The sequence below is a fragment of the Tenrec ecaudatus genome, chromosome 5, assembly GCF_050624435.1.
Source record: "Tenrec ecaudatus isolate mTenEca1 chromosome 5, mTenEca1.hap1, whole genome shotgun sequence".
Classification (NCBI taxonomy): Eukaryota; Metazoa; Chordata; class Mammalia; order Afrosoricida; family Tenrecidae; genus Tenrec; species Tenrec ecaudatus.
The window spans coordinates 112,592,943-112,609,193 of record NC_134534.1 but is presented as its reverse complement, the minus strand read 5'-3'; the positions used below and the strand labels follow the sequence as shown (position 1 = coordinate 112,609,193).

Genomic DNA, 16,251 nt, shown 5'->3' with positions numbered 1-16,251 from the left:
TTGCTCAAGGAAAAGCCTAAGAACATAAATGTTTTTATTTTTTAGGATATTGCATGCCATTATCATAATCACCATTCTCATGGAGAGGAGCATCACTTTCCCTCTAAGATTCCACGCATGGACAGTATCTTCCTGTCTCCTTTTTTATTCATGTTCTACCTTCCTCCACTTTAAATGCCAAGTTAGGCACTTTGGGGGAAGATAGAATATTAAGCAAGGTACATTACTTGTTTCAGATATTTCCAGTAAAATTGTTTGAACACTTGCCCCATAGATGATGCTGAATAACCCCCTATTTGCTGGAAATCCTCAGCTTCAAGAACAAATGAGACAACAACTCCCAACTTTCCTTCAACAAGTGAGTAAGAAAAGATGCAGCTATCTTTGGTAATGATTTGCCTGAAAACATTTGATAATAATAATTTTCTTGCTCTTCTGGCTGATAGCAAAACATAGAATAGAGAGAGGTAATGCTGTCAGTTTGATCTTACTGAACCCATTTCACTGCTCAACTTTTGCTTACTGTATATACTCGTGTATAAGCCGAGTTTTCCAACACATTTTTAATGCAGTTGTTGTGGTAACATTAGGTGCCTCAGCTGATATTCAGGTTGGCTTATACTGGAATGTATACAGTATATTTCTTTTATTCTAGCTTTGTTGTGACTTAAGTGAAGGTTTGTAGATCAGATCTCCGGTTTTACTTTCAGCAATTGATAACACCTTTTGTTGCATTCATTGTAATCCCATCAGTGTACTATCACTTGTTTCACCTTCCTCTTTGTGTTTTCTATTTCCATTCATCCTCCTCCTCTCCTGACCCTTGGTTCTTTGTCCTTGGATAAAGGCTGCCCTTTTCATCTTAAATGATTGATTATTTTCCACAGGTGAGTTATGTTTAAGTCTGAGGGTATCTCACTAGCTCTCTATCTGACCAGTAATCCTGGTCTCTTGATTTTGAGTTTGTTTCACATTTTCTTTCCACTATATGCAGGATCTTTTAATGTATACTTTTCAGAGAAGTTGGTAATGGTAGCCGGGCACCATCTACTTCTTCTGGTCCTAGGTGTCCATTAGTTCGTTAGCTATTCATTATTCTTCTTTCCTCTGGATGGGGAGAGACTAGTTGCATCTTAGATGACTACTCAAGCTTTTCATATACTAGTTGCTACTCATCAAAGTAGGATGTAGAACTGTTAATACCAATTGACCTTGCATCCCTGGAGACTACCCTTAGCCCCGTGGCACAGCAACTCATTCCCTCGATATGATTGGTTACTTCTAAGTTTTGTTTTTTTTTTAATGTCCCTTGCATGTCTCACCACATGCACATATGCAGTTGTAGTAAAAGTAAATACACGTATACAGTTACTCTCTGTGAAATCTAAGTGTATTTTCAAGTATACTCCGACTTCCCCCTATACCTTTTCAACCTGTGTCTAAGCTTACAGAGCCACCACCATTGCAGGATTGTGTATGTAAAGTATTTGCTTATATTTCCTAAACCTTCAATTTGAGGAAGAACCATTTAGCTTTTACTTTTGAGGACTTGGATTTTCGACTGGTTTGTGTTAATACTATATTTCCTTTTACTTTAATTATGTTAAGAGTGTGCCTTATTGTGCCATATTATGCATTATTCTTTAATCTCTGGTAATTGGAAAGAGCTGCCCTATCCTATGTCACACATTTTTAATTTGGGTAATGTTTTAATTTTCTCCAAATCGAATATAATGCCAGTTTTCCAAAGTTACATTTCATTTCTTCAGACTTGGAATTAGCAAGAATAAAACTACCAGTGTTGTCTTAGAAGGAAGGTTTTATTGTAAATTGTATTTGGGATTTCCATAGTACTCGACTATTTCAATACTGAAAAGATAGAAGTCAGACATGGTGCTTTGAAGGTAGTTCAAGAGCTTTGAAATACTATGTAAGAGAATCTCATGCCTGTGGACCATTAGTCAAGGTTAGTTAGTGTGTACATGATTTATTGTAATAATGTAAAACTGTCCTTCTTGTTCAGGTAGGTGGTATGTATTGGAAATAGTGAAGTTAACTAAGGAAAACCAAAAACCAAGCTCAGTGCCATTGAGTCAATGCTGACTCATTGTGAGTTTCTGAGCCAGTAACTGTTTCTGGGAGTAGAAAGCCCTGTCTTTCTCCTGCAGAGCTGCTGGTGGTTTCCAACGGCCAATGATGTAAATCGCAGCCCAGCACAGAACATCACCAGGGCTCCTGACTAAGGAGATAGCTTCTTAAGTTGTAACTTATTTTATTGAATGTGTATTATTGATAGAATTACTATCACTTGGTTAGGAGGATTTTGTGACTTTTACCATGGTACCATAAGTATGTGTGTGTGTGTGTGTGTGTGTGTGTATGGTATTTGGAAGTTGTGTGTTAGAAGTAATACTTTTGTCTTCTATTAGTGAAGAGGAGCAATTTGGGGTTCCAAAGTAGCTCCTGGTTATTAGAAACTGGCCATCATGATAGATTTTGGGAGGAGCTCAGATCTGACCTTTATTTATTAGATTGTGTCAGAGAGTTGTTGTTTGTGTTTATTGGGGGGACAAGTGTTGGATTAGCAATGCCTAGAAGTTTTTAAGATTGTATCCAGAAAAGTCGCAAAACAGGATGGAAATTTTAACATTCACTCTTTTTAATTCTTTTGTAATCCTGATTTTCTTTCCTCGGTAGATGCAGAACCCTGATACGCTGTCAGCGATGTCAAACCCTAGAGCAATGCAGGCCTTGTTACAGATTCAGCAGGGCTTACAGACACTCGCAGCAGAAGCCCCCGGCCTCATTCCAGGGTAAGCTGATTCTGGAAGATTTTGCCAGTTCGTGTTACTTTTGTTGTCTTTGCAAATTTCAGATTTAATGCCATTCTGCCTTTTTTGTTGTTGAGAATGTGTTTAAGTGAGAATATTCAAAGGTTCAAATAGTTAATATGTTATATTAAAATGTAAGTGATCTATCATCTGGCCTGCCATCTTGCTTTTTGTGCATTTAGGTGTAATACTTGTGCTTTCTACAGGTTTACTCCTGGCCTGGGGGCATTAAGTGGCACTGGTGGCTCTTCTGGTACCAATGGATCTAGCTCGGCACCTAGTGAAAACACAAGTCCCACCGCAGGAACCACTGAACCTGGACACCAGCAGTTTATTCAACAAATGCTGCAGGCTCTTGCTGGAGTAAACCCACAGGTGATGATGCTTTTCTGTTCACATTTCACACTCTTTAATGTTAGAAAAGTAACAGTAAAATGAGAGTGTAGCAGTCCCATAGGAAGTTTGTAATGAAATGCAAGCCCTCATAGATAATTGATTCTGAAACAATGGCATTACTAAAACAGTGTTAACTTTGGTCCTGTGTGAATAAAGCAAGCATTTTTTCCTTTAGGAGCAAATGCTACAACTTCAAAGACAATTTTTACTTTGAATTAGGTGAAGGTTTAAAATAGCACAACTTTTAAAAACAGTTTGATTGGCACACTATTCCCATTTCACACAATTCAATAGTTCTGTCATATCAAGAAGAGCTGTACAATCACCACCACAACCAATTTTAGCACATTTTCTTCTTTCTTGTACTCATTGTTATTAGCTCCGTTTCCTGCAACTACCCTTGACATGCCCTAAGAAACCATTAGTCCACTGCACTCTATAGATTGACCTATCGAGGATTTCATATACAGAAAAACATAGTCGAAAAGAAAGCAAATGGGTCAAAGAGATTAAATGTAGTATTAAATTCTAATAACTGTACCTGCAATAATCCGCTTTCCAGTGTACTCTGCATGGTAGCTACCACTTCTAGTAGATGGTCAGACTAGAGGCTTAATCCACAGGAGCACGGCAACTTTTAATGCCTTGCTTTTTGAGAACAGTTACTTTGAGAATCCACTCTTTTTTTTCCCCCAAAGTCTTTTGGAGACCCTTTTGAACATTATTTGAAATGATTTGTTTTTATAAAAGTTTGTCAGCAAGGAATGGAAACTTATCCCAAGTACCTTGAGAATGTTTTTCTATGTTCTAAACTATATTCTAGTCTTTATATATACAAAGGATCACTGGTAGTGAAGTGGGTTTTAAATCCGCCAGCTGCTCTGCTGGAGAAAGATGCAGTGTCCTGCTCCTGTAAAGAGTTAAAACCACAGAAACCCACAAGGGCAGTTCCACTCTGTTCTGCAGGGTAACTGTGATTAAGAATTCACTTGATGATATTGAGCTTTACTCTTTATACAATGATGATCCCAATGTAACAGTAAACATTGAATAAACTTGAGCCTGTGATAATAGTTTGGGTCCAAATTTTGCCTGACAAAAAGTTGTCATGGTCTTCTAGAATGCTTTCTCATTTCAATCTTTAATTAAATACAGTAAACAGTGCTCTTTTGTATTCTCCACATAGAACATAGCATCTGGCTCATTAGGTATTAATTCCACATATTTATGGAATTGGTAAAATTATATTGGTCAGAATTAATTACTACATAATTTGAATTATTAATCAGATTTTCCAGGATTGATAAGTTATCTATTTGTTTTTGTCTTGCCTCATTTCTGAAGGATGATTTTTTTGCAGCTGAGTTGTCAGGCTTAGCAGTGTAGTTTGTGGGTTTGAAATTGGAATTCTTCTCCAAAGAAGTAACTGACATTGCAAGACTTGATCTATATTTATACCACCACTAGGGAATCTAGTTTACAGTGGTTCTCAACCTGTGGGGTCACGACCCCTGTAGGGGCTGAACGACCCTTTCACAGGGGTCGCCCAATTCATAACAGTAGCAAAATTACAGTTATGAAGTAGCAACGAAAATAATTTTATGATTAGAGGGTCACCACAGCATGAGGAACTGTATAAAGGGTCGCCGCATTAGGAAGGTAGCGAACCACTGCTCCACAATGTCACATATGAGAACATTGGACTTTCATAGTTAACCAATTTATCAATAATTGTTTTTAGTTGCCATTGGCTTGATTAAATTGAATAGATCTTATTTCGGACTATATGCAGATGAACTCTTAAGTTTTCTTGCATTTTTATGATTGATTTAAAATAATGGTTAAAGTATATTAACCTTTTTTTTTGTTTGTTGCTTTGGTTTGATTGTTGTAAACTAGGTCATTGAGAATATAAAATAAGGTTCTCAAGCATAATGGTTATGACTGGTGCAGAATCAAGCAGTATTCTGTCAGACCCTAACAACAGTGAACTTTTAGAAGTTGTTGAATACATTTTCTGAAAGAAGTATATTTAAAGCTTAATAGGCTTGCATTTACCATAAGACAATTAAATAATTTAAGGCTAGATAGGTGTGAAATGTTAAGATTTTCCTTAAAGTTTCTTTTCCCCCCTTTAATAGTTACAGAATCCAGAAGTCAGATTTCAACAGCAACTGGAACAGCTCAGTGCAATGGGATTTTTGAACCGTGAAGCAAACTTGCAAGCTTTAATAGCGACAGGTGGTGATATCAATGCGGCTATTGAAAGGTTACTGGGCTCCCAGCCTTCATAGCAGCATTTCTGTAACTTGAAAAAATGTAATTTATTTTTGATAACGGCTCTTAAATCTTTAAAAATACCGCTTTATTTCATTTTGACTCTTGGAATTCTGTGCTGTTATTAACATGCCCAATATGATAATTTTTAAGGTGGAGTACAGTAAGATGTGTGGGTTTTTCAGTGTGTGGGTTTTTTTGTTCCTTTGACCAGTGGGAATCAATGCGTTTTTCAATTAAGAGTATTGCATGTATCAAACACTTCTGCATTTATTGTAATTAAAAAAAAATCTGACAGATAATCACCTTTTATAGTCGGGTGAACAGATTTTGTCCTGCATCTGTCCAATTTATTTGCTTTTTAAACATTAGCCTATGGTAGTAATTTATGTAGAATAAAAGCATTAAAAAGAAGCAAATCATTTGCGCTCTATAATTTGTGGTACACTATTGCTTATTGTGACTTTGGCATGTATTTTTGCTAACAAAATGCTGTAAGATTTATACTATTGAGAGGTTTTTGTTTTTAATTTGGGGTGGGTGAGTTGCTTTTTTGTATGTTTTGTTTGTATACAGTATAATAGTCACATTTTGGACTGCATTTCCAGAAACTTACTGCAGTAGCTGTATGAGCAAAACATCTGTAGGCCAAAAATGGAGAAGGGTTAAGGAAATACTTTCAGCTGAGTATTACCTAATTGTGTAGAATCTTACAGCATCTTTGATAAACATCTCTGCAAAAGTGCCAGTTAGGTGTGTTGAACATACAATAGAAAGTTGATTCTGGTTGTCTCTTTAAGGACATTTAGTTGTACAGAACGCATAATGTAACATTGTCTCAATGATGTAAATTAATCTTTGTGCAGAGTGAGGGACACTGTAATTGACCCAAAAGTGGATTTGCATAGGATTTTCAGCTTCTCCCATAGGTAGTTAAGCAGACATTATGATCGTTAATGTTGCTTTCAATGAAAATGCCGTGATGCATCAGTTCTTTCTAACCACCTTATAAATAATAGAGCTATTTTTTGGGTGTATCAGTTTCTCATGCACAGGAAAGACATGAGTTTAAAATGATTTGTGAGCCACCTGTTCTGAAGTGTTTTGGTAGTTCTAAGAAGTAGTTAAACATAGTGATTTTCAGAGCCTCAGAAAAGGGATATTTGGGAGGGGTGGGGGGAAGTCGGCCCTGGATTGAGCTAGTTTAAATAATACTGGCAACCAAGATTCTGTTAGGCTTTCTGTGCATATAGTGTAGTTAAAGAAATATCATTCGAGATGAAAAACAAAGAGCCGTGTTAACAATGTTGAGTAACATTTGGCTGTTCTGTAGCCTTTTCCTCCTTTTCCAAAGAAGTTCTGTTTACTAATAAACTGTTGGGGTGGTACATTCCTTTAGGACCAATTAAAATGTAATTTGGGGGTCAGTGATATATTTGTCTGACTCATTCAGTATTTGCTTAGGTCATTATATTCTCTCATGTACAGTCACAGGACGTTGAAATGTTAATATGAGTTCTGATCAATAAAATCAAGGGATATACAAGTTTTGAATATCATTACTTCTGTACATTGCTTGCTATTGAAAAAAAAAAAGTCATGAGGCCATGTTACCTGCCTGTCCATGCATTGTTCTGACATTTTACTTAGGAGGAAGGTATGTATGTACAAAGGTCATTATGGAGGCATGACTAAAGTTAAAGGAAGCTATTCATCTATCTTTGCTCTTTTCTGCCTTATGCCTCAGTCTGGTTTAAAAATATTTGTACTAGGAAATGGTGGCCTAGAGTGTGGGATAGTGTCATAACCAAGTTGATGATTTATTAATCAGAAAGTAACAATAAATCTCTAGCTTTTACACTTGGTTTGTCTTGCCTCATTTGTAGAATGAAAACATTACCTTCAATTTATTTTCTTAAGCCATGGCTTTTAAAAGCTACTGGGTTTCTGAGGTTTTTATCATGCTTTACATGATTATTTTTCTAGCCGCCCTCCAATTAAAATGCGTGCGTGTGTGTATATATATATACATACATACATACACTGTGGCGTTTTAAAAAGACAGCTAACTGCAAAGTTAGATGACTTGGGTTTTGCTTGCTTGCTTTTGTACCTGACTTTGGGTAAGGCCTCATGCTTCTTAATGTAAAACATGCTGATAGAAATTATGCAGCATTTTCCACTGGGGGATTGCGTAAATACATTCCAGCTCCTATAGTAGTGTGGTTTTGTTGTTTGTTTCTCATACTTAGATTTGAATATCTATGTGAAAAGAAGTTGAATGTTTAATATTAAAACGCTTTAAAGTATTAAAAAGATATTTAAAGAATTATAGATTAAATTTGCTCTTATATTCAGTTCTTTATTAGAAACTGAATAAAGAATGGAGCGATGAAAATAGCATTTAAGCAGTTTACTTCCCAAATGGAATATATGTGATATTCTAAATAAAGTATAGCAAATACTGAGCAATCAGATAAATGACAGCGGTCCCAAATTTCAAGTTGCGTTTCAATATTGGAAAGAAAAGGATGCTTTGTTGGGGAAGACGCAAGATACCTGCTGTTGAGTTGACAGTGGTGACTCCTGGCAATGTTCTGAACAGTAGGATGAAAGACCATCTGATCACTTGTCTTTCTCAAGACTGCCAGCATATTTGAGTGCATCGTGCGGGCTCTTGGGTCAGTCCATCTCACTAGGAGCTCACTTTGCTTTTGCTGCCCTTCCTCAAACATGAGGCCCTCCTCTAGCAAATGGAACCTCCGGTGATGTGTCCGAAGCAAGTGAGTTGGGAAATGTTTTAGGTAAAATATCAGGTCTTTGGAAGCTCTACTGAAACCTGTCCACCATGGGAGGACCCTGACAGTATTTGAAATACTGGTGACATAGCTTTCAGAATCAGTAATATGTATGCAAACCATAGTATGCAAACTGTAAGTTTAATAAGCAAATTATGACCAGCTAGAAGAGAATGGATAAAAATGAGTAGATAGTAACAAGTTGTCCTTTCCCTGCTTCTCTAAAGCCAAGCTATGTGTGTGTACCTATATTATTTGAAGGGGGGGGCTTCATATTCATAAATGATAATGGCATTTTTTCCATAAACTTTTTGACGCCCTCTCATAGAACTTGTGGTTATGGCAGAGGACTGCAGTATCTCTCCCTCCCTGTCCACCCTGCAATTTATCTTAAATTGGCTTGTATGAGGGGCTTCAAAAAGTTCATGGGAAATCCCATTGTCTTTTTATTTAAATTTTCCCACAAGTTTCTTGGAGTTTAAAGAATAAAACCTACCATTCATTTTGGGTTCAGTTCTGAAGTCTTCCTAAACTGTACTAGTCCACAGTGATTGAGACATGTACATTGGTTAGCACTCAACTGCTAACTAAAAGGTCAACAGTTCAAACCCACTAGCCACTCCATGGGAATTTGCCTTCATACAGATTCTAAGTATTGGTAGTTATGTCAGATCACTTTGAGCTGGAATCAACTTGAAGACAATGGGTTATTGAATGCCGTCTTAGTTTCTTAAAGTATGCTGCTGGTGAGTCACTGCAGAAGCATGGCCCGTGTGTAGAGTAGAACTGCTCTATAGGGTTTTGAAGGCTGTCACATTTTGGTAAGAAACCTCCAGGCCAGCTTTCTCAGATGCCTCTTGGTGGATTTGAGTTGTTAACCTTTGGGCTAGTAAGTGGTCAAATGGCTTAACTGTACCATTCACCAACTCCACTGGAGGCACAGCAGTCAGTAAAACAAAGTCTCTCCTTACAAATTAGAGTTCAGGATTAAGATAAAACTAGGGAGAGAAAGACAAATAAAACATGTAGTCTGAATGGGAAGTGTGATGGCAGGAAAGTAGGTAAGGAAACTAACTCAGAAAAGGGGTGTTACTTTATATGGGCTACTCATTGATAAGATGACGTTTGGACAGACATAAAGACTACCTGGCAGAGAGGAAGAAGGGTAGAAAAATCTGCCAATGTGAGCCTGCTGAGGATTTGTAAAACACAGGGCAGTGTTACTAGAGCAAGGGAGGAACCTAGGGGCCATAAAGAATAAAGCACAGGCCTCACCCTCAGGGTTTCTGATTTACTAGTTCTGGAATTGGAGAATTGGCATTTCTTGCCAGTTCCCAGAGGAGAACCATGGAGTAGGCATCCAAATATGGACGTAGAGAGACTGACGGGATAGTAATCCAGGTGAAAGATGGTAGGGTCTGGGATTGGTCTAGAAGCAGCGCAGATAGTAATAGTCAAATTAAGAGTGCTTTGAAGGTAGAGCCAATCGGGTTTACTGACGGATGGATAGTTGTAGTGAGGAGTAAGGAGTCAGTCAAGCAAGGCAAAAATATGATAAACTGTGAGAAAGTATAAATGAGAAGTTTAGTGGGACAAAGGAAAAGTCAGTAAAACTGGAGAGTCTCCGGTATAGACAAGTTGACAGCTGCTGGTATGTATTAATGGAGTCAAGGTACTAGATGAAGTCAGTGGCTCTTAGCTGGGAACTCTTGCTTCCCATGGGGTTTTCCCCAATGTCTGGAGACCACAAATGTTGTTAAACATCCTATGGTGCACAGGACATCCTTTATAATACAGATTTATCTAATCCACAGTGTTAGGGTGCCCAGGCTCAAATCCTCAGCTCAAGAATTTCAGGCAGGAACTGCTAATAAGACAAACTTTGGGAGGAGTGAGCCCTGGTTCTCTCTAACATCTTGGTCAGGGCAGTGAAAGAAAATCAGCACAGGAGAGACAAAACTGGTTAGGAAAAACCAAGTAGAGGCCCTGAAAGCAAATGAAGATAATATTCAAGAAGAAACGTGCTCAACTAACTGTGTTAAATACTGCTTCTTGTGCCCACCGTAGATTGAGTATTCTCGGACTTAGTAAGGAGGGAGCCCTCGTGACTGATTAGAGCTTTATAAAGTGGTAGGGGTCAAATTCTGGTTGGCATGGATGGAGGTATCAAGAAGTACAGGATTTTGAAGTGAAAAGATTAGAGAAATAGGGCTATAACTGCAAAGAGGAGAGGTAGAGATGTGGGAAAAGAGGAAGCTTTAAACATTTCTTAACGATAGAAACTACAGCATGGTCGCATTCTAGTGGAGATGATCAGTGCGGAAGGAGAAGACGGTTAACGTATACAGTGTTTTAACCAGAAACATACAGCTAGCCTTTCATCCCCACATTGGCTTACATACCTTTACTACAGGAATTGTAATACCAGTTTTCTAAGACCAAAACAGGCCCGACATAATTTTTGCCATATTCTAAGGGTTATGTGGTTTTTCTTATCTTCCCTGAATTTAAAGGGAGGAGTCAGAAGCTCTATCACTCAATGAGAAGAGTGTCAGAATTGGTGACCACTTTTTTAATTTAAAAAATATGTTATGAATTTGGTGAGAGTACGATGAGCATATCAACTTTGCTTATGCTAACTAATGTCTGTTTTGTTTGTTGCATCACAATTGGCACTTGCTGTGTTTTACATTTCCATATCTCCTTTCGTGGTGGTGGTGGTGGTGGTGGTGGTGGTGGGTACCATTGAGTTGGTGTGACTTATAATTACCCCACGTACAAAGAACATACAAAGAGATTGAAAACACCTTAACCTCAGAGTGACATACTTGCTCTGCAACACCTGAAAGAGATCTTGTGCAGTAGATTAGACCGATGTTCTATATTGGTTGATTTCTTCACTACTACTTCTTCCTTTGAACATTGTCCTTGGAGCTCAAGTGGTTGATTATTCTAGGCTGTGTGTTCCTCCCTGGTGTTCCCCTATGGGCTTCTCTGTGGTTTGGCCAGGAGCCCTGTGCATAGTGGTCAGCAATGGGCTGTGGACTGCAGAGTCAGCAGTTGGAAATCAGCCGCTCTGAGGGAGAAAGGAGACTTTCTACTCCTCTAAGCAGGAAAGTCTCCAACCCACAGAGACAGTTCCATCCACTCTTATCCTGAAAGGTTGCAATGAGTCAGCATCAACTAGATGGCAGTATTGAGCCGTGAAGGTAAGTTCATTTCCATGCCTGTATGGTAGGTAACTAAGGGCCATTGGGGTGGGGGTGGGGGTGGGGGTAGGTGCGGGTGTACGGCTCCTGATCCTTTTTGTGATTGAATTTTGTCACACATTTCTTTCACTCTATGCAAAAGATCTAATGTGAACCCTCTGTGTGGCTAATGTTGGTCAGTAGTGGTAGCCAGACCCCATTTAATTCTCCTGGTCTCAGAGGCATGAAAACTGCTGTTCGTATTGTCCATTAGTCCATTGAGTGCATTCTTTCCATGTGTCTCTGATTTTCGTCACTCTTCTTTCCTCTAGACAGGGAGAGGTCAGTAGTTACACCTTAGATGGCTACTCCGGAGCTTCTCAGATCCCAGACCCCAGGACTCACCAAAGTAAGATGCAGAACACTTGTCTCTGGACTCTTTACACCAATTGACTTTGTGTCCTCCCAGTGCTGTGGTCTTGGGCCCCCAGGTCCAGCCACTCATTTCCTCAAGGTCTTTGGTTATGTAAGACTTACAGGAGTAACTTCGTCCTCTGTATGCTCCACCATTTTCATGAACGCATTTTCCATACACAAACCGATAACACACACTCATATCCTTCCACTCCCTCTCACACCAATTAAAGCCAGTGTGTCTGCCCATGCATCTACTGATCCTTATTGCAGGATTTTGTGCGTACCAGTATCTGCCTGTCTTCTCTTGCACTTCTCCCAGTGACTTTGTACACTACAACCACAGCAGGGGAAAAACGGTAGGGGGAGTACATTTTGTTCTTTACTGCTCACACCCCTTCATGATTGATGTAGTGACGGAGCTGATGGTTGACTACTATAGAAAGGTATGCTTGACCGAGCCTGCCCAAAGAGCGTTGTTTTCTAGTCTGTTGTCTTAATACATGGTAATGCAGTGAGAGAGACAAGGGCAGCTCCTGTAGGGAATGCATGCACGGAGTTTTCCGTTTTCTTTGTTAAATACTCCCACGATTTTAGGCAGTCATCACCACCATTTAGTTCCAGAATACTTCGTTTTTTGGTGGAGATGAACTTGTTTGTCAGTAGAGATTCCATCCATTTTAGTCTCACTTTTCTCCTTTTTGTTTTAAATTCACTTAGACCAATATTTAGCTTTCAGGGATAATGAATGAATCCAGAGGACGTTTGTTGTTTTATTTATTTGTTTTTATAAGAACCATACTGTATATATTTACCCAGCACATCTCAGGAAATGCACTCCTTCAGAAATTAACAACAGTACCCTCTTACACCCACCACATGTGTGGTTCTCTTTCTCTCCAGCCTTCTGTTGGTTCTTTCTCAGTATCCTATCCCTCCCCTCACGCTCTTCCCACCCCTGTCCCAGACCTCCTCATAGTCATCAAAGTCTTGCCTTTTGGTATATAAACCACTTTTCTTTTCCTTGGCTTTTCCTTATAATAATGTTATTAAATATTTATCTTTGTAAGATTGACTAAGCTTGCCAACCATAATGTTCTCTAACTTTTTCCATGCCTTGCAGGTGTTTTAAGGACTTTTCATTCCATAAAAGGAAACCCTGTATCCATTAAGTAGTCATTGTAAATCCTTGTCCAGAGTATTTTGTAGTGATTATTATCTAAATTCCCACCTGTTCTCACACTCTTTCTTGCCCACTGAACACCATTTGGTAGTCTTCAGAGAGGCACAGAGTATGAGGGTCCAACTGCTGAGAGCACCCCGGGGCACCCAACTCACCCTTGCCCAGTCAATTCACTGCAGCCTCGTGCCTCTTTTCTGAGTCCTGAGTCGGGACCTGAGATGGCCAGGACATACATTGAGGGGTGACATCCAGACTCTTGCCTGGTTCCGTTTGGCTGAGGGCTGGGGGAGGGATGGAAGAAGACCCCTGGCATTGAATGAGGAACCATTAGAGCCATTTGTCTGAATGGGCTCATCTTTCCCTCACAGCTCAGATGCAGAAGGATGGGGTACTTTTCACGTAGCTGTGCTCCTTCAGGCCCTAGGGGTGCCATTACGGAGTACCTATCTACTAGGTTCTGGTCTCATGACTGTGCCTGTTCTTTCTGATAGACATCTGTGGCGATGATAATCCCATTTTAGCCTGGCCAGTTGAGAAGGTGGGTGACAGGGTGAAGTCTGGCTTAGGATGGTGCTGTGTGTAGATGGGTGTAAGGCAAAGTATATCACTAAGGTTCAAGTTCATTTAGGCACAGGATTATTCCAAACCAGGTGTTTAAGCATGTCTCCGCTCTCAGTGGATGCTGCAGACAAGTTCTCAGCAATATAATTCCAAAAAGAGCACCTTCTAAAAAGAGTCCAATCAAAAAAGTGGCTTCTGAGTGGACCTGTTGGACCAGGTAAGTCCAAGGCATTGAAGTCAGCCCAAAGTTTTGATGCCCTTTTTTGAATTCCAATAGGCTAATTTTGATTTTCTTTTTTAAAAGACACGGGACAATCACAGAAGCGATGAGAAAAAAGGCCAGGGAATTTTTATCCATCATAGTAATAGACTGCTTCATTCTTTGAAGATAGCAAGGAGTGTTCTGTGGGGCCTGTTGGTCAGCCTTAGCCCACTGACCCTTCATTCCTGAGCATGCCCCTGCAGAGTCCTTTGTTCCCCAAACTCAAAGAACATGTTGAATGGTTGCCAACACCACTGTTTTGATAGGCTTAAGTCAAAGAACTCCGAATTCTTCGGGGAAGGATTATCGATGAAAACACTACCTACTGTCAGAAGTGTAAATGCTTAGACAGGATATGCGGACCAAAAAATTGCTCCATAAAGGTTTCTATGATTTTGGAGCAAAAGTTTTGACTTCCTGTCATCAGTGATGTTTGTAGTATGGGAGAACCTTTTGTTGCCATCTATTTTGAGCCACTTCAAACACTTGCCTGCTTCTCCTTCCCAGATCCAAGAGGCCAGTGGGTGTAGTGGGAGGAACAGGATCCCACTGTCCCTGACTAAGTGGCAGGCATGCTGAGACGGTCACTCGGAGCCACCAGAGGGCAATACTGCCTTACACCTCCCCTTGCCAGCTTCTGCAGTCTGTTGCAAAGGCCGGTGCAGTGGTTCTTAAGCCCAAACAACCACTACTTTCCAGAGACGCCTTTGAAATAAGTGTCTAGTAAAATTTGACTTAAGCATGTTATAAAATACCCCTTAGCTCTCTAAAGGAGATCCTGAAGGAGAGTCATTTATGAAACCTATGTGTTCCAATATGTGATGGCTGGATGCCACTATACTAGAAAACATGGTATGTCATTAGATGCTGTGTCCATAGATGGAGTACTGTGAGTGGACAATTGTCTCGTAAAAGTTTCAGAAAATAGAATACACAGAATAAAAAAAATAGAATACAGATGTCCTTTTATTTCTAAACGTTACTGCCCTCTTGAAAATTTTTGCGTGTGTAAAATTTGCTGAATTTCATTTCTGTATTGAATAGAATTAGGTTTTACGCTCAGGTGAATTATGAGCAGACTTTTCATTTGTCATACATGAATGTCTCGGAGTCCCTGGTGGAAAGGGGGAGGTTTGACTCCAGATTAACTCTTGAGAAGTGTGGCACCGTTCTAACTGACACACATGAGGATCAGTCACCATGAGTCAGAACTGATTCGAGAACATCTGGTTTGCATTTTCTGTTTTGTTATTTGTGTATTCACTTTACCCCCCTGCCACTAAACTAAAAAAGATACTTCCCATTATCCTGAATGGGTATTTTGAGGCTTTCTTTCTTTTTTTTTCTTGACGCTTTCTGTGTGAGTGTTTTGTTGTAGTTTAGGTGAAAGTTTAAAAGTAAAATTATTTTCCCAGCCAGCAATTTATACACATATTGTTGTGTAACATTGGGTTCAGTCCCCACAAGGTGTCATTGCTTCCCCCATTTTCCACATTGGGGTCCCCCTGTGTTTGTGTGGTTTTCCTGCCCCTTCCCTACCGTCCTTAACTTTGCTTTTAGGGAATGCTGCCCTTTTTGTCTCTTATAGTTAACCCTTCTGAGGAGACGTTCCTCTTGGGTGTTACCGCTCACTTTCTAGGCCTGCCAGTTAATGTGGCTGAAAGATGATTTCCCAGAACGACTCCAATTCCAAGCCCTCGAGCTGCAGCAGGTGGGAGAATGACTCCATACCAACCCTAGGTCGATTGCCACAAGACAGAGGTCAGACATGCCTCCAGCCTCCTTTACCTTGCTGCTGGGTTAGATAATCCATTGTATTGAACACATAGAACTCACAGACCAGAAGTTAACAAGCCAGAGTCCGAAAACATTCAAGGACACAACAGTGCTGTTGCTCAGCCTCTCAGCCAACATGGTGCCCTGCTTCTGCCTCCATGGGCCCACTGCTTGGCCTCAGTCTCCGTCTGGTCAGTGTTCTGGTGTGTGGTACTAATGCCACTTCAAGCAGGGATTTCCCTCCGGATCATGACCTACTGGTGGCTGCCTTTTCTTGTTGGTCTCTGGGTTCTGCGTGTTCCGGTTTCTCGTGTGCAGAGGAAAGGAGAGGTTAACTGACCCTCAACTTAACAGTCCTTCACACCTTGTTAGCATAGCTCTACCCTATCATTTGGTGGAAGCCGTAGACAGATGGATAGAAGAGCCACATTTAAGCAGTTTCACTTCACCACGGAAGGCATCTTTATTAAGATGGCAGCAAGAAGATATCTTTCCTCTGGACAGACCATTTTAGAAAAGCTGGGAGACACCCCTGGAAATCAGAAAAGGGACTTCATCCCTCTAC

General features: G+C 39.9%; 1 protein-coding gene across 2 annotated transcripts in view; it reads left to right on the top strand.

Moving 5' to 3' along the window:
- UBQLN1 (ubiquilin 1) overlaps positions 1 to 7,362 on the top strand; it is a 62,755-nt gene extending 55,393 nt beyond the window's left edge. The window contains exons 8-11 of one of the 2 annotated variants that reach the window (XM_075549832.1): positions 275 to 358; positions 2,698 to 2,813; positions 3,038 to 3,206; positions 5,369 to 7,362. In XM_075549832.1, the coding sequence (XP_075405947.1) occupies positions 275 to 358; positions 2,698 to 2,813; positions 3,038 to 3,206; positions 5,369 to 5,521 (522 nt within the window). In that variant the 3' untranslated portion in view covers positions 5,522 to 7,362. The remainder of the gene's footprint in view (positions 1 to 274; positions 359 to 2,697; positions 2,814 to 3,037; positions 3,207 to 5,368) is intronic. The other variant, XM_075549833.1, reaches the window with a different exon arrangement.
- Positions 7,363 to 16,251: the final 8,889 nt, after the last annotated feature.